The sequence below is a fragment of the Trachurus trachurus genome (genome assembly GCF_905171665.1).
Source record: "Trachurus trachurus genome assembly, chromosome: 13".
NCBI classification, from domain to species: Eukaryota; Metazoa; Chordata; class Actinopteri; order Carangiformes; family Carangidae; genus Trachurus; species Trachurus trachurus.
In genome coordinates this window covers 15,414,692-15,438,182 of record NC_139892.1, presented here as the reverse complement: position 1 = coordinate 15,438,182, position 23,491 = coordinate 15,414,692, and the positions used below count along the sequence as shown (strand labels likewise).

At 42.6% G+C, this 23,491-nt stretch overlaps 1 protein-coding gene across 1 annotated transcript in view; it reads right to left on the bottom strand.

Annotated features, from left to right (window-relative positions):
* Positions 1–988: 988 nt before the first annotated feature.
* The window catches only part of clmpb (CXADR like membrane protein b), a 62,749-nt gene continuing 40,246 nt past the window's right edge, over positions 989–23,491 (bottom strand). The window contains 6 exon segments of the mRNA XM_083985392.1: positions 989–1,729; positions 3,757–3,898; positions 4,423–4,545; positions 5,970–6,137; positions 9,130–9,334; positions 14,478–14,629. Of these exon segments, the coding sequence (XP_083841518.1) occupies positions 1,393–1,729; positions 3,757–3,898; positions 4,423–4,545; positions 5,970–6,137; positions 9,130–9,334; positions 14,478–14,629 (1,127 nt within the window). The 3' untranslated portion in view covers positions 989–1,392.

Sequence of the window (23,491 nt, the reverse complement as noted above, 5' to 3'; positions counted from 1 at the left end):
CTTTGTGCCTTAGCGCGAATATTGATTCGGTTCCTTTACGGGAGGCTGAGAATAATGGGATCCACCATCTTTGTACATCACACATTCATGGTGACAGATTTTGGTTTCTCTTCAGAAATGTATAGCACGTAAACACAAGAGTAAAAAAGCAACAATAATAACCCATCCTAGGGATTGGTGGCACTTCTTAATATGGATGAATGGACGCAGAACTGTCTGTCACCCTTTACAACCTGTCCAGAGAGAAGAGACACAGGAAAACGTAAAGAAAAGAAAAAATAATTCCAGCTGGTCTACTAGATGCTTATCCCCTATATTTAAAGTAGTGACTCGCTATAGGCCTATTACATACTATTTAATTATTCAGGGAATATATTCAGTTCCAGAAAAGGATGTCCATAGATGTAGACAGGATGTGGGAGGGGAAAGGGGGTAACGACTCCACTGATTCGACTCCACTGCCAATGCTACGTCCTTGTACCTGAAGTTTCCCCTGCTGATTGGTAAAGCAGATGAGCTGTTTGTAAGCCAGCTGAGTCAGTCTCAGGACCACTGTGGTTTCTCGCAGGTTCGTTATGAGAGCACGAAAAGACCGAGAGCACTGAGGCAGATGATGCACACGCCGCACACTGTGTCTGTCCACATGGATGGGCACAATCGGTCCAGCCCATGGGAGGCAAAGGGGTTTGTGGTTTCAGAGCAGGTGCTTGAAGCAGCAAGTCGGAGGTGCAGGGTGACATGAATCACAGAATCACCACATGTCCCCCAGTCCCCTCCGCCCAAAGGCAAAAAAAAAAAGAAAAAAAAAATTCTGTAGCCGTCTGACGCTCTCGTACTTCCTTCCTCCGTGTTTTCTCCTCACTTGTATCCATCATGTATTTGTTGACAAGTGAAGCTCAACATCTATGACTCCATTGGTATCTGGCTCTGGGTTTGGATCTACTTTATTATCCAGACTTCCCTTTTTATCCTCTCCTTTTCTCTGCTGCATGCCAAACCGTTTGATTTGATAAATAAATAAAAAGCTCTACTAGGGGGCTTCTTCCACCTCACTGCACATGGCGCTTCCCTGTGCCTTCCGAAAGCCAAAAGAAGGAACTCAGAAAATAAGTTCTGCCTTTACCCACGAGACACAAACAGTTGCATCTAGGGTCTTGTTTTTTCTTTTGTTTTGTTTGTTTTATGTAATTCAGTAGGGGCAAGCATGTCGTATTTTCCCTTTTTAAGTATGCATTCATTAAAAGTTTTGGACTTATAGTATTGATTCTTTTAATTACATCATTTTAACTAGTTGCATTTCTTTGTTTATGGAAGAGTCTTTAGGAGGGGGCTAGGGGACTTGGGCAGGGATGGGAGTCTCACATGGCTGCAGGAAGGGCTTGGCTTTCAGTCCTAAACAGTCTGAAAGGCCTTGGTCTGGGCAGGAACCATGAGGGTTGGGGGTGTGGGCCCAGACAGGTTCCTAGAGTTGTATTTGGGAGTGGCAGGGGGCTCAGGGGTCTTGGGGGGCACCACTGTAGTGTAGGCTGGAGGGGACTGGGGGAAGCCTGGAGGCTGTCCATTTTCCTTGAGAGCCGCTATGGCAGGCGGGCGGGGGCGGTGGCCGCGCTGGGCACTGTTGTGCACCATAGACTGGGTGGAGGAGGCTCCGGAGCGGGAGCTGCCGGAGCGGGACGATGACAGGGAGTTGGGCTTCACAAGCTTGGCCTTGGGAGCCTCCGCATCCTCCCTGTGGGCGGGAATACAGACGCACAGACAAGAAGAAAAAACAAAGATATAAGTTCATATTTATGAACTGCACCTCTGAAAATAGAGAAGGGGAATACACAAGCACAGACACACACACTATTCTTAGGCACTATTCATATGGGGAAAGTTTTATGTGGGAACCTCATGTAATTCATGAGATACCCCCCAGCCCTTGAGTTTTGCGAAACACATTTGCATGGAGTAATGAAATCTGCTGAAATCACTAAGTCCCTAGATACAATTGGTTGAAGGAAGAAAAAAAAAGTTTTGGCTGAGAACACAATGAAAATTTCCCCTCATAATTCAACTTCTAGCTAAGTTTTTTTTTTTTTTTTTTTTACAACAGATGGAGGCAAAAAAAAGTGAAGAAATCAGTTGAGAGCAGCATTAATCACCAAAACGACTGTAATCTCTGCTGTGATTGTTACTTGGAGGGTGTTAAAATTGCACAAGATCTTTGCAGATATTATAAATCACTGTCACTAGGTCATCAGTGAGTGTGTAGGCTGTGAGCCTTAGTCAGCAGGTTATATTATCCCATTGATATACGATTCTACAGAAAGTCAGAAATAGAAACTCATCTGTGCACTGTTGGCTACATCCTCAGACACACCAGAGAAGGTTGTATCACTCTTGGAAAAAAGTAAATAAATAAAAAAATTTCAGCAGCATTGGTTCCTAAATCCATACCCAGGAGATGGGCGTCGCTAAAGCTTGTGTGGTTGGGTGGAGCACATAAGTGGAAAGGCTCAAAACATGGTATAAAAACAGAAAACACTTCATCACATCTACATTATTTACTTGGAGCTGTCCTTCAACCACATTGCATTATTCATTGTTACATCAGTAAATATGCACCTACACCAACTCCAGTCTGTCAGAAAAAAATTCTGTTGCTTTTACAAGTGTCATTAGCGATCCACAGGGCCCCCTGGTGCACAGCAGGGCGACAGGAAGACAGCAAACACATCCGAGCGTATGGGGGCTGTTGCTGCGTCACTTTTGACTGGTTTAACTGACTGACTTCAGCTGAATTGCTCCATCAAATGAAGCTAATGCCACAGAGTAACAATGGTGTAAAGTGAACTTCATGACTCCTTCAGCACTAAGCATACAGTAATCCCTGTTTTTACTTCTTACTTTCTGAGTAATCTTTCAAATAAATTTTAAACAGCAATAGCAATAACGGTATAAGTTACATATGATATTATGCAGTTAAACATTTACACAATGTATAGTCACTGTACTTTTCAGCATCAATTATTAGGAAACTGTATCCCTGTGTGCTTGCAATAAAAGATTAGACTTAAAGTTTTCTCTCCTCACAGTTTTCTCCTTATATAATTTTAGGTTCTGTTCAAGTTAATGCATTTAATTATGAAGCCAGGCTTTTAGTCACAAGACCTTCATCAAGGAAAGAGCTTCATCTGTTGGAACTAAAGAATTTGATCTATTAGGAAATGATTGCATTGGACCTCAGTGTCTAACTACACAAATCATCTAACCAAAGTAGGATGATAGAAATGTATGTTAAATGTAACATTTCTATTTTCTTTATATTTATTTTAACTTTATATATTTTTTAGTTTAAGTCTCCTGAGATCAGATCAAACCAAAAAGAGGCTGGGACTCTGAAGATACAGCAGCACCCACATCTCCAGGTGCACCGCCCCCAGGGCCAGGTGGCCGAGGAAGGGTAGCTATATTTGTATTCTTGATCAAGATATTATTTTGCTGTCGCTGTCTGCTGCTCAGTCTCTTGCAGCTGCACTTGTATTTTTTCATGAATTACTTTGTAAAATTTCCTTAACAAGACGGCAACAAGTTAGAACTTTAAAAGTACAGTTAAACGAACATAGTAAGATTTCAACGAAGATGCAGAAACAAAACAACACTCAGACAAACACGCGCATGACAATCTAACCCAACACAATTTTTGCATTCTAATACATGGAAATAATGAAAAAATTAGGAAACAGTCAAAAGAAGAAAGGGGGATGAATAAACCTGATCTCATTTGGAGTCTCCTCCTCCTCGTACTTCTTTTTCTCTTTCTTCCGGAAGACGAGCCAGATGATTAATATGACAATGAGGACACCGAGGGATATACCCACCACTGCACCTGCTACCTTCCCTAAATCCTTCACATCTGTGAACAGAGAGAAAAACGTGATGAGGGATAGAGTCACACTTACTGTCACGTATTGTTCACAGTTTAATTTGGCAAATTGTTATGGTTCATGCTAATTAACTTTATTTCAACACTTTGTTTTGTGTCACATGAGCCAAATAACACTTTTACTCCAGGGCCTCCCAAACTGTTTCTGCTGAAGCACTAGAAATGTAATTTTCTCAACACATGACCCCAACTGTCCCATGCCTCTCAGGAAATGTATTAGAGTGACAGTGGAACATAAGTGTGGGAGCAGAGGTGGTGACCAGTAGCCAGCAGTTTAAGTTCAGTGAAGCCCCTTGTGATGGTGCACTGGGGGGAAACTGGGGGGAAACTGGGGAGAGTGAGCGTGTGGGGAGGCAGATAGAAAGGGAGTGGGGGACTGGGGGTAAAAGTATTTCCAGCTGCAGTTTGAAACCATAACCATCAATCAGTGTGGCAGTTTGGTGTGAGGTGAGCGCCGTGAGGTCGACTCTCCCTATCCCTACCCAAAAACTCACGCTGCATTGTGACCTCAATTGTGCAGTTTTCCTCTCCCACATCATTGCTCGCCGTGCACCTGTAGACGCCTGTGCTGTCCATGGTGAGATTCCTCAGGGTCACGATCTCTGGGTTCTTGAGATCTGAGGAAGAAAGGTGGTTAATGCAGACATCTGGTGAGACCACTGTTTGTTACCAATAGCTGTTTGTATTTAAGCATTCCTGCATGTTTATTATGCACAATATCAATTACATTTGCAGGACAGGAGAGATAACAAAAATACATACAGTATCAAGACTGAGGAGAAAGACAGACAGAAAGAGAGAGAGAGAGAGGGAGAGAGAGAGAGAGCTAGGCCCCGAGGAAGACAGAAACACATAACTGTAGTGTTTATTTAAGAACGAGGCCCATCACACTGTTGAGCACTTGAGGAGTGTAGAGGGAGTGTGTCTGAGAGAGCGATGGAGCCCCGTGGCCCCATGGGATATTCAGTCATCCCTACCAATGACAACCATGTGATATTACCTTTCACCAGACCCATAAATAATGGCTGCTGACTCTGTGTGTTATCGTCCAATGAAAACTAATTAGACTGAACAGGTGTTGTTTGGTGGAGGTCATTAATTTGAAGGTTTTCGTCTGGGCACGTGCTGCACGGGTGCCAGTTGAATACTGGAGACAACCCTGGGGTGTTTGTTCCAGTTTAGAGAATACACAATGATCTGGAGGAAGGGGGGGCCATACCATTAACGCCTTTACTATAAACTGTCTCATAGTACTATTTAGTGGCAAATATGCCTGGGTATAATCCAAGAGGAATGACTGAATCCACATCATGTGAATGAAATATGCCTCAGGGTTACTACTGATCCAATGTTTGTTGTTGTTCTTTTTTTTCAGTACAGAATATCGTGGGAGCTGCCAGTCCAATTCTGTGTTTTACATTTGATTTTCTCTGCTTTACACACAATCCGCCCAAAAATACTCACTTCACGCTGACTTCATGCAAACAGGTACAATTCACTTGAGCCAAGCTGACATTTCAGCGTCACTGATGCCTCCATCAAATCATAGTAGCCTGGATTCTTGTGTTTGTATAACACATCCCAGCTGAGTACAACTAGAAATCACAGGGCTTGCGTTTTGTTTGATTTACTGAAGAAAAATGCGTTGTGCACATAATGTGGTCCTGGGCGTGCTTGCTCAAATTCGGAGGGGGTGGCAGTAGTCTAAGATAATAGAGGCATGAAGAATCAGTGGCCTATTTGGGACAATCTCAGCTCATCTAAAGACCCTTGAGCAAAACATTTTAACTGTTAATTACTGTAGTGAAATAGCTGAGGAGCAGTAGGGGAATGTGGTGATACTGGGCAGATTTAGGTGTCTGTTATAAGAAAGTAACGATGGGAGGAGGCGAAGGAAAAATGATGCGCTCAGCAAAACACTTCCTCGGATAAATGCAGCCTATAAAAATCACTAATATGAAAATGAATCCTCACAGCATTTCTCCGCAGAGCACTAGATGGTGAATCAGCACGTCACTGCAGTGCCAATTATTTTTCTTACCTATCAGTGCCAGGTTTGGCAATTTGCCCAGACTCTTGCCTTTGTCCAGGACTCGCTCCCACTTGTAGTTGATGGGGTCTGAACCATCGCTGGACTTACAGCTCAGCTTGACGTCACTGCCCTTCAGGAGTTCGCCGTCCCTCCAGCACCTCGGCTTGGAGGGCTTGACTGTAAACACACATCAGAAACAGGGAGAGTTTAATCTAAATCTGCAAAGAACAAACAAACATCAGTTCTTTAATGGTGCAAATGTATCTACAATTTTGAGTTTTGCATCAGGTTGCATCATTTAGATTTTACTTCGACCTACTGTGTCAACAAAGGGGAGGCTGATGCAGTTATTGCAAGAGTCTTACATGTATCTTTCAAGTTTCAAATATTTTTTATATGATTTATAAATTATTTTATTCTTAATTCATTTGTGGAAACCTTTCGCCAAAACTAGCCAAAGGTATAAAACTAAAGATGAATCTGTGACACCTTAAAAACAGGCATTCTGTGTTTGTGCCATTGCTGTGGACTGATAGGCCTATATGGAAATATAGACACATTTACTAATTTTGTTCTGTTATTGCTCTTATAAAGTTTAAAAGCTCAAACATCCGCTCAATAAAACCAATCTTCCGTGCACTGTTGATGGGTCTACTAGTGATATTATATCCCAGAATGTCTAAAATAAGATGAATTATAGTTTACAATGGACTGTAAATTGAAAATTTACTGAAGCACAAGTTATTCCATAATGTAAAATCAACTGAAACAGCCCAACACCAGCGCGTGTCACCTCACAATAAAACACTACATAAAACAAAGAGCAAAGGCATAAAAGTGAGATAATACTAACAAAAATGGTTTATTAAGTCGCATAAAGTTGAAATGTTTTGACATACATAATAAACTTCATTTGAATGTTTCCATCTATATCCATTACTGGCGTCATATACTATTTTTAATGAGGATAGCTACAGTGGTGTTTGCCATGACAGTCATTTTTCAGAGCTGGCGGCACAGAGAAAAAAAAAACAGTCCCATAGGGAATGGATCAATGTGACCCAAAGCTGGCTGTGAACGCTTGTGGTAATATGTTCTCCACAGGTCAAAGGTTTTGGTCATAGTCCAGTAGCTGGAGGCGGAGTACAGTACTGTATAGCTGGAGCCTGTTGAGCTGCTCTGTTTAGATAGAAGCCGAGAGGCACTGCTACGCTATAAAGCAGGAAAATAGCACAGCCCTTTTCTCCCTATGGGAGTGACATATTTTTAGATCAGCGGTGAACTAAATTTAAATATCTATTTTGTATTTTTGTTGCGCTGTCATATTAGAGATGTCGACTTTCACGTATTTGGATGTTGCCGCTTGTCAACAAAGTTGAGCATAAGTAATGCTGAGATGTAGTGACTTAGTGATAGCTGGTACATAAAGCCAAGCCAGATAGCTTTTGTGCACCTCTCCCTCTGCCCGTCTAACCCTCCTTCTCTCCATCCCTGGCTCTCAAAAAGCAGAGCATTTCCAATGCTCACACACTCAGTACGCACTATAATGAGAGGAGCTGAGCTGACGCCTCATCTGTGCATCTCACAGCTCTGTCAGAGTCAGTTAGGCCAAAGTGCAGCAGGAGCAGTTGGAGTGCATAACCTCATACGCACATAAAAATGTATATTCAACAGTCCAGTTATACCACTTGGCAATGACATTAAAACAGGTGGGCAATGTGATTTAAATGTGCATTTTTTTCAATGCAAACTAAAAGTTTCAATAAATAAACTCTTAAAACAGGCCAGGAGTACTGTATATACACCAATCAGTCACAACAGTAAAACCAGCCGCCTGTTTGATGTAATGGCTGATGGTGTATAAAAACACAACACATACTGTTCCCACTTTAAGAAGCTACATCAAAAAACCTCCACGTGCAAATCCAAACACAGTGCAGGCATCCAGGCATGAACGTGCAGGCTTGCCCATAAACACATACAACTACTGGAGGCACCAATAAATCCTGGCACACACACAAATACATACACTCGCACGCTCTCTCATGCCAAGCCAGCTACCAGCTCGGCTGCCAAGCTATTATCTTAGTGCGCGAAGTGAGAGAAAAATGCAAATGTTCGTCTCTCTCAAAATCGAAAGTGTCACCGCAAAGCTGAGGGCAATTTGTAAAAATGGAGGCACTAACTCACTGAAATGTCTTCATGGAAGAGAGAGGAGAGTGAGAGCGAGAGGATTAACAGACTGTTCCATTAGAAAACCAATAACCGCGGGTTGAACTAATCTCCCATGATGTTTTAATAAATCTCCTGCTTTTCTGACATTGAGAACGATCTCGCTCCTCCCGCCGGACTTTGTGGCCGGCTTTTGTGGTGCAGCCGTTCCCCTTTTGCTGACTGTCCTTCAGAGTTGTTTAGCTATTTGAGATATGCAGGCAGAGACACATATTACCACTGAGCGAGCCGTAAAGCTAAGCCATTTATAACCATCTGTATATTGTGCAAATGAGGGAAACAAAAAGAATAAAAGAGACGGGGATAAAATATACAATGATGGCTTATGAGGCCAAAACAGGATTTTCTATAGATGCAAGACCTAAGACATGACTTCTGCAAGCAATTTTCCTAAGTAGATTACCAGCAGCTAGATTGATGACAGTTGCCTTTTTCAATGTCATTTTCAACTACTAAATTTCATTAGACTGTATACCTCAAACTTGCAGAAGAGTCTGTTGCCAGTTTTCTCATAGATCTTACGGACGACAGAAATGAATTTAACTTGCTTCTTGTCCATGTAACTCAGTCCCTAACTGAATCAATCAGTTCTGTGCTCCTCCAGACCCAGTCGCATGTTTCTGGTCTCACCTCATCAACAAACCAATCCAAACGAACCCAAACAGCATGAGCAAAATCAAATCACACTGTCTGAATCAAATTGAATCATTAGATCAGTCAGCATGACGGAGGAAATGTGGCAGGCTAATGATCCAGTGATTAGCTTTGTGTGTGTGTATATGTGAGAGAGGGAGAATATGTGCGTGTGTTTGCATATGTCCGTTTTCCATGTACAAAAGGTTTCTTCATTATCTGATGGCATGTGCACAGATGTGCACCTGTGTGTGTACCTGTTAGCTGTGTGTCTGTTACAATGTGTCACTCTGGGAACACTTACCCAGCACAATGAGGTTGACCTGGCTCCAGTGGTACTTCCCCCCAGTCTTGACTTTACAGTAGTACTCCCCGGAGTCGGTCAGCAGCAGGTCACTGATCAGCAGGGAGGCGTCTCCACCCAGGTACTCCCCAGCAAAGGACAGACGGCTGGCCTCGCTGCCCGTCGCCTCATTGGTGTACACTTGCCCCCCGAAGAAGGTAATGATCTACACGAGGAAGAGGAGAAAATTAGAGATTGATTTTAATGTTGTTCATTGTATTCAGCTCAGGCCTTGAGAGGGACAGGCTGTTGTTCAGGAGGAAGGTTAGCAGCCATGTGTCCTTCTCTAGTGCTAATGTGGCTAAATCCTAAATGCCAAGCTCTGGTGTGACAAGCTCCTAATGGCTCATGGGAGTGCTACATCACAGATCACCACCTTTTAGAAGGATTTTCCTCTTAGTCCTGCTAATGTAAACTAACATTTTTAAATGCTAGTGATAATTAACTAAAAAACTTCCCCTATATAAAGCTTTTTTATCCCTTACACAACAAGTATGGTTAACTTAATTTCTATGTCCCAGCAGCAATACCCTTGATAGATGTGACTGGTAGTCTGCCATTAACATTTAAAATTACATAACTCTAGTGATGGTGTATGCACAGCTCAGATATATTAACATAGTCCCTCACTTGGTGCACAGTTTGGAGGAAAACAGAATACCAGCACTCATGGGTAACACTGTTAACAATCCCTTTTTAATTAATTAACACATGGGAAATAATATTTTACAAATGAATGCATTTGCTGGAATGCCAGTGTTCATTTAGCTGATTGTCTGTGAGCACTGTTATCTCCTTATGCTCTTTTTACGAGCAGAGCCGTCAAATTGACCAAATCAAAATCTATTCTGGGGTTGAGATAAAAGATTAAAGTACCCACAATGGCACTGATGTAATGTCAGCACGTTGGCAAGAACAGCCAAACAAATGTCTTGGTCCAAAATGCACAGTAACCTATATGTTCAGACAACTAACAAGTGATAGGTCACTTTGTTTTATTGACACTGCCAAGAAGGTTGTGTTTCTTTTTACTTGCTTGTTGTTTAGCTGTGGCACATTTGTGACGGAGATGTGACAATGTATTGCAGTTTCTGCTGGGGTGTAATTTTCAGGTACATTCATATTATGGATTGACATGTAACTGTGAGGGAAAAGTAGGTTAATATGTGTTAATATACAGTTATCTATGTGCATGTGTTTGCATATGTGTACCTACAGTATGTTTGCATGAATATTGTATGTCATGCACATGCAGTATATACAGTATACAGACACACATATGTTTGTGTTTGCTATGTGTAAGGTGCATTTATGCATGTTGATGTACACGTGCGCATATTTTAATAGTTGCATAAAATGCAATGTGGGTGCATGCTGTTTTGTATACAGTGTGGTTTTGTCATTTGTCACACAATATGTAAAATATAAAACATAAAAGACACAATGATCAGATGATGTGCAGAACTTTGAAATAAACATTAAAGATAGGCGAGTAAAGAAAATGACAGTTGTGTTACAGTTTGAGACTGACCCAGTCTATTTTCATTTTTATTTTTAGCACTTGGTTCATTGATGTTTGCACAGACTTGGTCTTCAAAGGAAAACTCTGTTGATTTGAAACTTCATTGTCGACATGTAACATGTCGACATGTAACATCTGTAAACCTGCACTGGAAACCTTTCATTTTCTCTTCTCTGACTGTTTATGTCTTTGCTTATTTCTATCCTCTCCTTGTTTATGTTTGCCCCCCCTCCCCCCTCTCTCCATCTATTTCTCTCTCTCGCTCCATTCACATACACAAACACAAACAAACACAGCTGTCACAGTGGCCTATTACTCAGGGCAAGTGAGAGCCTGCAGATGGGGACTGCTAAATGCCGGTGCCACAGCGCATCAGTGCCCAAGAAACAGGGGCACCTGCTGTGATCACAGGTGACGACTGGCCATTCTCTCACACACACACACACACACACACACACACACACACACACACACACACACACACACACACACACACACACACACACACACACACACACACACACACACACACACACACACACTGAGCAAACATGTAAAGAGTAAACACACCTTGAATGCAAACAGACATACATTACTGTGCCACAGCTGCGGGCACAAAGCCACATGGCCCTCGCACCTAAACAAAGTGGGACATATTTCAAAAGCATCTGCTTATGGGCACACTTTTACTGCCCTCGCCAACTGGACTTTTGTAACTCACATGCACTGTATGTGAGTATAATTTACTGTCTGTGTATGTGTTTTGCTTCTGGGTATGTATGAGTGTGTTTTGAAAACATGCTTACGAGACCAATGGAGGGAGAGAGAGAGAGAGAGAGAGAGACAGAGAGTCAAAGTCGTGTGTGATGAGTGTGAGGAATTTAAGGATAATTCAGTAAAATGACCTGAGGCTGTCAAAGCAATTAAATTTATGTGGTTTGTTTATTCAGTAAAAATTTAAAACACCATGCAAACATGACATTCCCCTGCCATTTCTGTTTCTTTTTAATGGATATTTTAAAGACTTTGTTAGATTCAAAAATATTGTATTTTTCATTTTTAATTAATTGGTTGGTTTGACAGTTTTTCTTTTGGACTGAAAACAACATAGAAAGGATATTTTGATATCATGATAGCTTGTGTAAGATATGTGATAGTATGACAGCTTGTCTCTGATCATGGAGCATCAGTGACGATCATGTAGACCAGATTACACACTGTTTGTGTATAGATTACACAACCAGAAGTACATTCATACATTTAAGACATTTAGGTTTTGTTTTCAAACTATAGGTCATAATGTTTTTCAATGAATATATCTATATCTTTACAGTGACTACAGGAAGGAAATACAGAACAAGATTTTGTCACAATGTGTGACAAGTGGTAATAAATGCCACTGGAATATGTTAAAAACTGTGTTGCACTGAAGCAGCACACAGTCAGCCATAACACAGCTGCTGGTGTAATCTTTCAAGAAAGGATGTTAATTTGCAGAAAGCCTACTCCATTCATTGTTTTACATTTTTTGGAAAATTACATCCTTCCCCGTCTGTGCCACTACAGCTGTCACTATGGTAACACCATAGCGCTAGAGTAACTACACTTGAGCTTGAAACCATTTTACAATCCATCTTGGTGAATTTGGATGCATTTTGGTCATCGGCATACCTGCCCTGTCTCCAGCTCCTCTGTGTCCTAAACACATGTAGCCTGTACATTTGCTAACAGGGGCTAAATGTTGACAAGATGCTCTTTCCCTCTCAACACGGCCTTCCAGCAGAACAAAAGAATGATTTATTCATTCAGCTACAGGCAAAGTCTCTGTCCTAATCAAATTTTCAGACGTTTGATTTTAATTAATGGCGCCTTCAATGTTATCTTCCTGTTAAATATTCATCGCAATGTGGCAGCCCCACTCTGAATCATCAAAGCGTAAGACACTTGTTTTCCTTTTTCTTTCATTCCTAGCCCCTCTGTTTCCCCTCCGCTCTCTCCTTTTCTTCTCTTTCCTCACAGTGTCACACTTCTCTGTGTTAACCAACACATCAGTGCACGAACAAACGACTTCCAAAGAGAAAGAAAATCTCTTTCTTCCGACAGAAAGCTGGTGAGATTTTACGCTCTGTCTGTTATCAGATACTATGCTCGGTTTGGGTGAAGAAAGCCAATGATTCAAAACCGATGAAACGATTCCAAAACGTTTTCAGACGCTGTGAGACAACAAACCCAACTTAAAAGGAATTTCTAGCTTTCAGCAAAGCAAACACAGAGACATATCAATGTAATTGGAGTATTTTCTTAGCATTGGAAGAACATGTAATAACATGAATCATGTATTTGGAAGGATTTTGTCTGCTTTTATTTGCTTTATCTATCTGCTTGTCTGCTTAATTCTGCTAATTTTTTATCTTATGTGGTAGTTAATTTAAATGATATAGAAGACAGAGATGCTTACTGTGCTCAGTTGTAATTCAATCTTATGATGTGAAGCCTTGGCAGTCTTCAAATGTCTTTAATCAATGAGCTAACGTGTCAAAAAAAGTGTCTACTCAAAAGTTTATAAAGGATTGTGAACACAGTTTTAGTCCCACCACAGCTGTTGTACAGTATGTTGTTGGAGTAGTGTGCAATACAATCTAGTATTCAAATCAAGTACTCAACAGAAGCTTCACAGTGGCTTCACAGCCACAAATCTGATGGAAATAAAAGAAAATCTAGTTTCTCTGTGTTCTTTGAGCTGTGTAAAGTCACACTCACAAAAACTGTAAATTTAAGTTGTCAAGTTGTTCCAATGTTTGACCGTTTTACACTCTAAAACAGTGTCGAGTGAAGGGTCCAAGGTTACAGCTACAAAATGAGTTGAGGAACATTCTGCTTCATGATTGTTCCTTTGAGGAAGCCACTAAAACTTCAACTGCCACAGTAACTTTAGGCATTGGGTTAATGTACTACCATTACAGCCATTACAGAAATCAATCAGCATAAACCTCATGGAGAAAAGATAGAAGAGATAAGTGTGTGTGAGACAGAAAGAAGTGAGCGGTGGAGGTAAGTAAGGTAGGGAGGGGAAAAAACCCATCCAGCAATAGGTTTGTAACCCTGATGGTTGGAGAAGCAATACATTACTTTGCAGTAGCTTATGTGAAGGTAAATCTTATAAACTGAGGGAAAAGTTTTGGATAATCAGATGGTTCAGTAGGAGGTATTTATCAAGGAGAGGAGAGATAAGCAGTACAAATGTTACCAAGTTAACTGGTGTAATTCCACTGAATTCTGAAGGAGGCTCCAAGGCAGGGTGTACGAAACCACTCATAAATGACTACAGGTCAGAGTTATTATTCTTCACTTACCCACATCAAATATATGTGTGTTTGAAGAACGTACTGGACAACAACTCAAAATTTACTTAGGTTGTATATCTCTGTACCTCTGTCTTGCTTTGAGAGGGTGTGTGTAACTAATGACCCTGAGTCTTAAGACACTGGCTGTTTTATTATGCCTGTTTACCTCCCACACCGGACATCCTGTCTGTCTTTATCAAGGAGGGCCTACACTATAACCTTGGTTGCCATGGCCACAGCCATGGGATTTGAGATAAGACAAAGTAACACGTGTTGCTTGTGTGGATGCCCTGCCTAAATGAAGAAAATAGACTTAATAGGAAACATTTCCATCACTGATAAGGAAAGGAAACAATAATTCAATATTACTACATTATTACTGCAATGATACAGTGAAATTATACAATCATGGAAAAGTGGAGATAAAAGGGATCTTATCTTACCACTCTCTGTTTGGAGTTTGGTTTCTGCAGAAGCCACTCGATGTCAAGAGAGCTGGATGATGGGAACTGGTGGTGGCACGGTAAGGTGGCATTGTCCCCAACGACCTTCTTCATCTCCGTCTGGGCACCCACTGAGAGCAGGCTAAAAAGAACTGAGAGAGAGGAGGAGGAGAGAGAGATGGAAAGAGAGGAAAAATAAAAGAAGGAGAGAAAAAGGGGAGAGATGTCAGATGGGGACGCTATAGCTTGATCCAAACTTGAGACAAGAGGCGGATGGTGCAGATAGGAAACTGAGTCGGAAGACACAGCACGAGATATGACCCAGAATTCCAATCACTATCCGACAGATGCTGAGATATGTCATGCCCGGACATTGAAGAGAGACAGAGTGGGGATTCTTTTCATAGGAAATAGAGTTTGGTGTAAGAGGTCAGAGAGAGAAAAGTATTATGGTGATCTTTATGTTAACCCCTTTTGACAAGGGCAGGCAGAGAACACATTCTTATTCGCAGCAACAGCTTTGGGGAGTTGTGGCCTGAGAGAGGAAAGGTACTGATCTTTTGAGTGTTTAGGAGCTGTGATGGCTGCTCAGGGACAATTCTGCTGTAAGATTTAAGTGACACAATTATTAAGTCATTAAACTACTAAGATTTTCTTGCCCTTTCAAGACGACAAAATGGAAATAAGTTTAAGATAGGACCCCTCTCACAACTGAATCATGGAACCATAATAACACAAATACCAAAAACTAACAAACAGAAATGGGCGGCCTAACTCGGGGAAGAACTGGGACTGCAGCAAAAAAGTAGCAAGAATTATGTGTGTGCACAAGCAAGTGACTTTGGGCACCGGCCAGACTGTCAGGGCCTGTGTCTCTGTGGGGGAGCAGCAAGGCTAATTTATTGGAGGATGTTGGACAGCCTGGTGGGCTTGAGGGGAATTAGCCAGAGGCGTCACAGGGGGTTTGCTGGAAGCTGAAGCTGTGGATGGCGTGCGCGTGTGTGTGTGTGTGTTTGTGTGCGTCGAGAGGAGGTGGTGGCGCACTGCTGAGATTCTCGACTCCCTCCACCTGGTAGAAACACTGTAAAATGCTGCAGAGCTCTGCTGAGTTTACACACACAAATGTGACAGATATTTTTGGCTCTCAAACATTTAACTTAACTACCTGCCTTTAATTTAATTGCCAGACGGGCCAATAGCACCGGGGGATTCTGAGCGCTTAAAATAAAGTTATACCAGCTCGGCAGATGCTCATTTTGAATCATGCAGGAATGTAGAGTCGTGTAAATATTGTCACACCTCCTTTTAATCATCATGTTGCTGCTCAGAGGTGAAATATTTAACCTCTGAGCAGCAACATGATGATTCTTCCCGTTTAAACAGACGCACATCCTGCGTGTGAGACAGCACAACTGAACAACATCCACATATATTCACAGGTGTAATGTCTGTGGTGGAGTGATTCAACCCAGAGCGAGTCATTGAAAGAACGCCTCAGTGCTCTGCAGACACAATCACATGTTGTCAGTTGTTCCACGGCGGGGCCAAATGTGGCCCGGCGAATGCATCAGCACTCGCCGGGCGCCTGTCCACTTGTTCACTTGTCCACCCTCACAGGAGCCAACACCCTGTCCCATAAGTGATCTTTGGGCCAATGAAAATGTCAGCTCTGTGCTGTGAAAACAATGAGTCAGTGCTGACACAGGACGCAAAGGCAAAGACTGGGCTCACAGAAACCACTTCTTCTACCAGAGCTTCACTCACACACATGACATCATCTGGTGGATTTCAGCACTTCCTTAAGTTTTGTTTAAGCTCTGTCTCTATTTTGTGAGAGTTGGACTACAGACTTGAGCTCCGGGATAATATGTGTCAGTCAAAGTTAAAGTTTCCAATCTGCATTCACCACTTGGACAGAGGGAGTGAGCGCTTCACGGTTGGAAGGTTTGCTCGCTCCCTTCGGAGGCGCAGGACTGACAGGACGGATCGCTGAGGTCTGTCCGCTCAGTCGGACCACCTGCTCGGTTCAAATCATTAGTCAGCAGAAAAATAACGGCCACACCTCCACATAGAGAAGCTCCTGGACCCTGAAGGTATCCCAGTTTATGACTTTTTAATGCAGCATTTGCAGGGTCATTCATCTTGTGGGCTCCCCACCGATATTAGTTTGGATGTCAGAGAAGCGAGAGAGAGAGAGAGCTTTGCAGTTCAAAGATTATTGAAGAGGAAGAATGGTCAAAGCGTAAGTGTGTGTGTGCGTATGCATAGTTGGTTGGACCTAATGGTGCAAGTTAATGCCTGATGGTAGTAAGTACAGGGGTCTGCTGGGAGACCTGTGCCCACTGTCTCCCTTTGGCTCCTCGGGCTAGCCTCTGTAATCAGTGCTCCCACACCCATCAGCAGCCCGGGGCTGAAGCGGCACTGTGTAGCCGGCCTGATAAGAAATCCCTGCTTCCTTTCTCACCTCCCACCTCATCCTTAAATGCCTACCGCTTCAACTGTAGGCTCTGTAAATGAAAGAATTCACCTTAAAGATAGATAGGAGCAGGGTGACCGAGGAAAGCGGGGCACTGCAATCTCTTCCCACTCAAAGTACTTGACTTTCCACAAGCTGACTTTAAATTGACCTTCAAACAATGATCGGGGTCGACTCACACATCGCTGGTGTCAGAAATGTGCTTCATTGACCAGAATGAGGCTTTGAATCCCATAAATGTTTTGTATTTCATCAAATAAATAAATAAATTGCAAACATGTTGTATTTGTGATGGAACAAAAATTCTCTTGATTTTTGCCAGAGAGAGTTGGCTGACAAATCACAGGGGGTTCTTTTCATACAATTGCTGCTCCCCCACTTTTCCACTTATTTATGGTCTTGCAGAGGGGCTTTTGTGCTGTGGAATGGATGACACAGTGCTCCCAAAATAAGCTCGCCTTGATCTGAGTGTGCGCTCACATTTGGATTGGCCTCATTCACTGTGTGCACAGCTGGGATAGTTGGACTGCAACACCCCAAAATTTGTGTCAACATCAATTATGACACACAACAGAATCCATCACTGTGGCAGCTATGCAGATAGAGAATGAAAGAATTATATTGTCACTCATGTTTGGATTCCTGACCTTGGCTTTTCAATTTGCATTAAGGTGACCTACAAACAATGAACAGTGGGTGCCATATTGGCTTTAACCAGAATCACGTTCCCGCTCACAGGGCTGGGGTAAGTATTTCACATGTCTTTATGAGATTCCATAAGGACGTGGGGAAGGCCATCTAAATAAACATGCCCATCTTGAGTAAGAGATAAACGTGGAGGGGACTTGTGATATGGTAGCTGTCGTCATATCCCCGGCCGTATCCTCCATCCCGCTCTTTCCTCCATTGTATCTACTTTTCTCAGCTCCATTTGGCTCAGCTTCATGCTTCCATTTGTGTCTGGGTTCAATCGTAACCCACAGAAAGAAAGGGAAGAGGCATATTATAATTAACAAAGGAAAGTGGGAGCTAACACCAGAGGTTTAGGAAGGGAGAGTGAGTGTATGAGAGAGAAGGATAGACATATTTGACAAAGAGAGAGAGAGTGAGAGGCCTGGGTGAAATATGGAGGAACCAATTTCTATGAAAAGGCCCTAGGGGGAGTTGTGCTCCAGTAAATCCGCCTTACAGAGCCCTGCAATCTTATTATAGTGTGGCCAGTGAGACGGACAGACAGACAAACAAGGCAGGCCTGGATCTTTCACACTGCCCAAAGTCAAGCCCCATATCCCCTCAGTCAGCACATTGGCCTGGCTGGGGCCTTTGCCATGTCCAAAGCTTATGACCTCTGGTACTCAAACACAGCAGATCAGAAAAGGGGGGGAGAAGGGCCAGGAGAGATAGAGAGGATGGAGTGAAAGAGCAGAGAAAAATGGGTTGAAGGAGGTTTTGGAGGGATGGTGCAATGCCTTATTTTGAGCACTTCCTGTAAGTCACTGATGTGGAGGAAGGATTATAGCATCACAAAGGTGGTTTTAGACACAGGTTAACAGAAGCACAAAAGGAGAGAAAGAGTGGACGTATTACTGTTTTATTCATGCTGACAATTTCCTGTTGTGTGCATTCACGCTGCTTTTTCCTGTATAGAGTACATGTGTGACAGGCATCATTTTTTGTGCATGCGTGACCGCCGGTGTGTGTGATGTATGCTTTATGGGAACACATGCTCTGCCACAAGGACTCTTCCACTGCCGCCTATCTGCATAACAGAGATGCGAGGGACTATCTTTCACCGACAGTAAATCAGAGCCCCAGCACTCAAACCTGTGATGTGGATTACAGCTGTCATCAGGCAAACAGACTCAGATCACATGTGAGTAACGTGTACAGCCTCACTGCAGCAGGTAACAATCAGCTAGACTAGACAATATACATTCTCCAAACTACAGGCTTATCAAGGTCCCACACTTAAATGAATAAGATGATTTTTTTAAGGCTCCATGCAAATTCTCTAAAACATAGGATGTCATGTTTGTAACAATTTACCTGACATTTCAAATAACAACACAATTCATCTGTCCTTCTTGCTGACATAAAGCTGGCTTTTAGCTGACTTGGGGACATGCAGAGAGGAGCGTAGGGCTGATGAGACAATAGTGAAAGACTCACAGCTCAGCGTGTGCTGCTGTTTTAAAAGGCTGCGTCCGCTCCCACCAATAGTACATTGCTCTTGCGTGACCTGAATTGGCCATTCAAATGCCAAACATATATCTTATAAATATCACCAGTGTGGCACAGAGATTCACAGATAGAAGGTTACATCTTGCCCTTTCCTCTTTCCCGACGCCTTTGAGGATTTGGAGAGTGACTCGTCTTGAAACGCTGTGAAATCCTCAGATGTCTCAACAGACAAGAAGCCGCCCCCAGTTGTTAGCGCAAACCTCGTGCCTTACGAAAACAACCCCCATGCACACTCTGCCAGAAAGTCCTTTATTCCTTTACAGCCACACAACTCCCTTATTTTAATTACAGCTTCTTAAGGGGTAAGTCGCTTTCAATGTACCAAGTTATCATGCCCCATTAAAACACATGTTTTGCATATGGCACACTACACCAGTCTCCTTGTAGTTTCAAGGTCCAACTCATGAATATGTTGCTCCTGTGAAAATCAAAGGGGCTGTTTCTTTCCCTGACTCGAGGCTGGCTCTTTGAAGGGATAAAATACCATAATCCTTCTCGCCTCACACCCAGCGACCGACGCTCCGTTTTGCTGACACGGAGCTTTTGTGGGTAACACTTTACAGTAAGGTACATAGAGTCATTACCAAGGAATTACAAAGACGAGAGGAACAAATAATACCTAACTGCTAATTAGCAATATCTTACAAATACTTGCTGAATAACGCTTTCCTGATTACGATTTTCATGCAACCTTAGCTTGAGGTACATTTTCTCACTACAACCTGTCATTTGTCACTACAACTTGTCATTTTTCTGTCCCCTCAAGGAAAGTGTCAGATCCCCCTGACAGCTAGTGAGTTTTACTGACATCGTATCATTTACTGATGAATGACACAAGCCAGATGCAGCCAAAAAAAAGATTATATCCACCATGTTCCACAGCTCCACCATGGACCTGGCTAACTATTAAACACATATATTAAAGTCATCATGACATAATGATGAAAATGTCGCTTGTGAGCAAAACTTCTAAAGGCGCCATCCTGCTCATGTTCATCTTGAGCGAGGTTTCTAAGAATTGTGGCTGTATCAGTAATGGGTGGGTTTGAGGAGGAAAAGATGGAAGGGAATCATTCCCACGATAATCCCTTGAACCTGGAGGGGGTAGGCAAATGGGAAAAGAGAGGGAGGGCCAATGGGAATGGGAAAAGAGAGATGAAATACCACTGAGGTCTGAATAATGTAAGGCCCTGTGGTAAATGTTCACCTCATGGTGTGCTTATTGCCTTTATTAGCATCCCTTTCATTGCCTTGTCATTGGTGCCATGCCGAGTGATAGGGATGCCGTCCCACTGACAGATCACCGAAATAGATCCGAAATTAGTTTCACGACAAGCACTTTTAATTCCCCCAAAGTATTCTGCATTTTCCCTGAGGGAAATAGGGAGGAGATAGGGGGGAAAAAAGCTAATTACACCATGCCCCGGGGAGGGGGAGTCAGTGAAACCTGCTTACAGTGCTATATGTACATCTTATCAACGCTGCATCTGGTGGCGTTACCCATGTTCATGGGTGTAGCTGTCCAAGATGCTACAGCTGCCCCATACATTTTCTGCTTTTAGCCTGCAATGGTCCAACGAGCTCAAAGCTTCTCATAAAGGGTTACACTTTGGTTTGTCATGCATCACACTCGCCAACCTGCACGACAAACACTACAAGTCTGCTTGCTTCGACCATCCCTGTTATCCTTACATTTTCTACTCTGGTTTTTAGGTTCTCTTTACAGAGATCAGCACAATGCACATTTAAAGTGTATTATAAAAAGTAAGAGACACTGCACATCAGTGTAGCAGACTGATATTCAATTCTTTCCACCCTCTACGTGGCTTTTGTAAAACCCACAGCTTAACATGTGACCAAGTGGAAAGAGTGACGAGTGGGAGACTGAGACAAACTCCACAAAGAAAACACTGATTGTCATTGGCTGGAAGTTTTTTCTTTTCTTTTTTAATTAAAAACCAATTCATCATTTTGGAAAGGATGGTCCCCATTTAAAATGTTAATTACGGTAATGCATCTTAGAGACTTCAGCCTGACTTGCAGTATAATCTCCAGAAGCTCGTGTGATGTTAAACCGTTTACGGAGTTACATTTGGCTTCAGAAAACACCATTCAAGACATTTTTCCTCCCTTTAATGTGTTGAGACTGAACAAGGTCCAAATGTCAAATGGTCTGTTTTGCACCAGATAACACGCTTCAGTTAAATGGGGCTTGGACAGTGACCTCTCTATTATGCTGCAGCAAGGGATCCTCCCAACATCTGGCAAAGCTTAAACAAACCAGCGTGTGTGCGCACTCTCTTTGTTCTGCATGAGCGTCTCCAAATCTGAGGCAACATGGAGAGTGCAGCGAAGAGGAGAGAGAGTTAACATCTTGCAGAAACTTATCACCGAATGTAAAGGGCACATCCTCCCCGGAGCACATGCACACAGCCTTGAATAAACCTGCTGTCCCCCACTGAGAAAACACATTTTAATGGAGGATAGAGGGGAGTGAGTCCTTTGACATATTAAGAGAGAAAGAACGAAAAAGTTCATTCGGGAATGAAATGCTTTTTTTCCCTCTTAGTCAAGGACATTTTGCTGAAACTCATTTCCACAAGCTAAGACCGGGGAGAAAACAACTGCGTGGTTTCAAAGCGGTAAGTCAGCGATTTGGGCTATCAAAAGAAAACAACTCCAAATCCAGTTAGAAAAATTATATTTGCTTTGACAGAAATCAAATTTCGTCTCCTTCACAAAGAAAACTTTCCCTCCATTTCGGCTCTGAACATATTTCCTATTCATCCGTTTTTCAACAAGCTTTTTGTCCCAGGGCTGAGCTTATTCTTGGTCTGTGTGGCATTAAGGTATTTTTGTTGGCATGGTTTTGTGAATAAGAACGGAAAATATTCATCAAGGAGCTCGACAGTTTAGGTACAGACGCCAAGGTATAGACAGCACAGTGGAATTCTCTTCTTTGCTGAGTTCAAGCTCTGTTTGACCCCGCAAGGCCGACAGATGGTGTGGTGAGAAACATGATGAGCTGTATTCATTAAAACACTGTAGAAGACAGGTTTGCCTGCTGCTGATCAACTTAAAGCTTTCCTGGTGGGCATTGCTATGGCATGATATCATATCAACCAAGCGCCGTTGGAGTTCAGACAGATGGGCTAGCGATGATATAAACAGCCAGAATGCTCACACTGCACACATATAAACAACCTTTTTCTCCAACAGCTTTTCCCGGCACATCAAGCAAGCAGCCACGTCTTTCTGTTCCCCACAAAATGCTCCTCAATTTCCCCAGTTATTTATGCGTTCTAATCTCAATGTGGCTGGCAAGTATGTATGTGAGCGAACTCCTCTCACATTGTTGGAATGGCTGGACATGGGCACTGACCTCAGCGGATCAATACTTAATAAGCTTTTGTGCTGCCAAGTCCATTTTGCTGCAATCTGCAATTTTTTATGTCCATTAGGGTGAAAATAGAGCTGACTAGGTGTATGACCACAGGAAGTGGAATGTATCGTGGTCGCCCGGGCTCTCTCTGATGATGGATGCTTCACAGTAGTGTGAGACCGATGAAAACTTCAAATACTATCTAGTTCATGCACTATAAAGTACTACACTCCTGACTTTTATTAAATGCAATTCAGTACCCCCATGGTGTTTCAAAGAAGCATTTAACAACTTGTGGGAAGACAATAAAAGCCGCAGTAGGCTATATGGTTAAGTTTGTTGGCACGTGACGAGCAAGTGGAATGAGAGGAAAATAAGCCTAGAGCTAGCGCTATATTTGGAGCAGCACTAAAGCTCAGCTTCTGAGGCGGTGTACGTAGCCCCCGTCTGGACATGTAAGCACCACATTTTGCGAGCCCATAGTCGGGATTGGTGAAGGGATTCTGGACACTCTCCTTATTCTTCTTCTCTTGCCTCTCTGCATACACAGATTTAATTCCATTATTTGGGTCACTGCGATTATTTGTCACTGTCGAAAGTCCAAGTTCACCTAGGGTTAGACAGTGAGGCCTCTCTCAGAAAAGATGATAATTTACTTCGCTGGATCCACGGAAAAATAGGAGCAGAATACAACAGAGCAGCTATGTTGTACATTTCATCAGTTAATTGAGAACAGACGGGACGCTAACTCCCTCTCTCCATCCGCCCAGCACTGCGTCACTGACATATTAGTGCTGTCGCCAGTCCTATGGTATGCATCTGACATATCATTTTACTTGATCGGTTGAGCGGAAAATAACAAAGCAGGCAAGTCCTCATACACAAATCAGAGGATGATACTGTTACAGCCCCTCA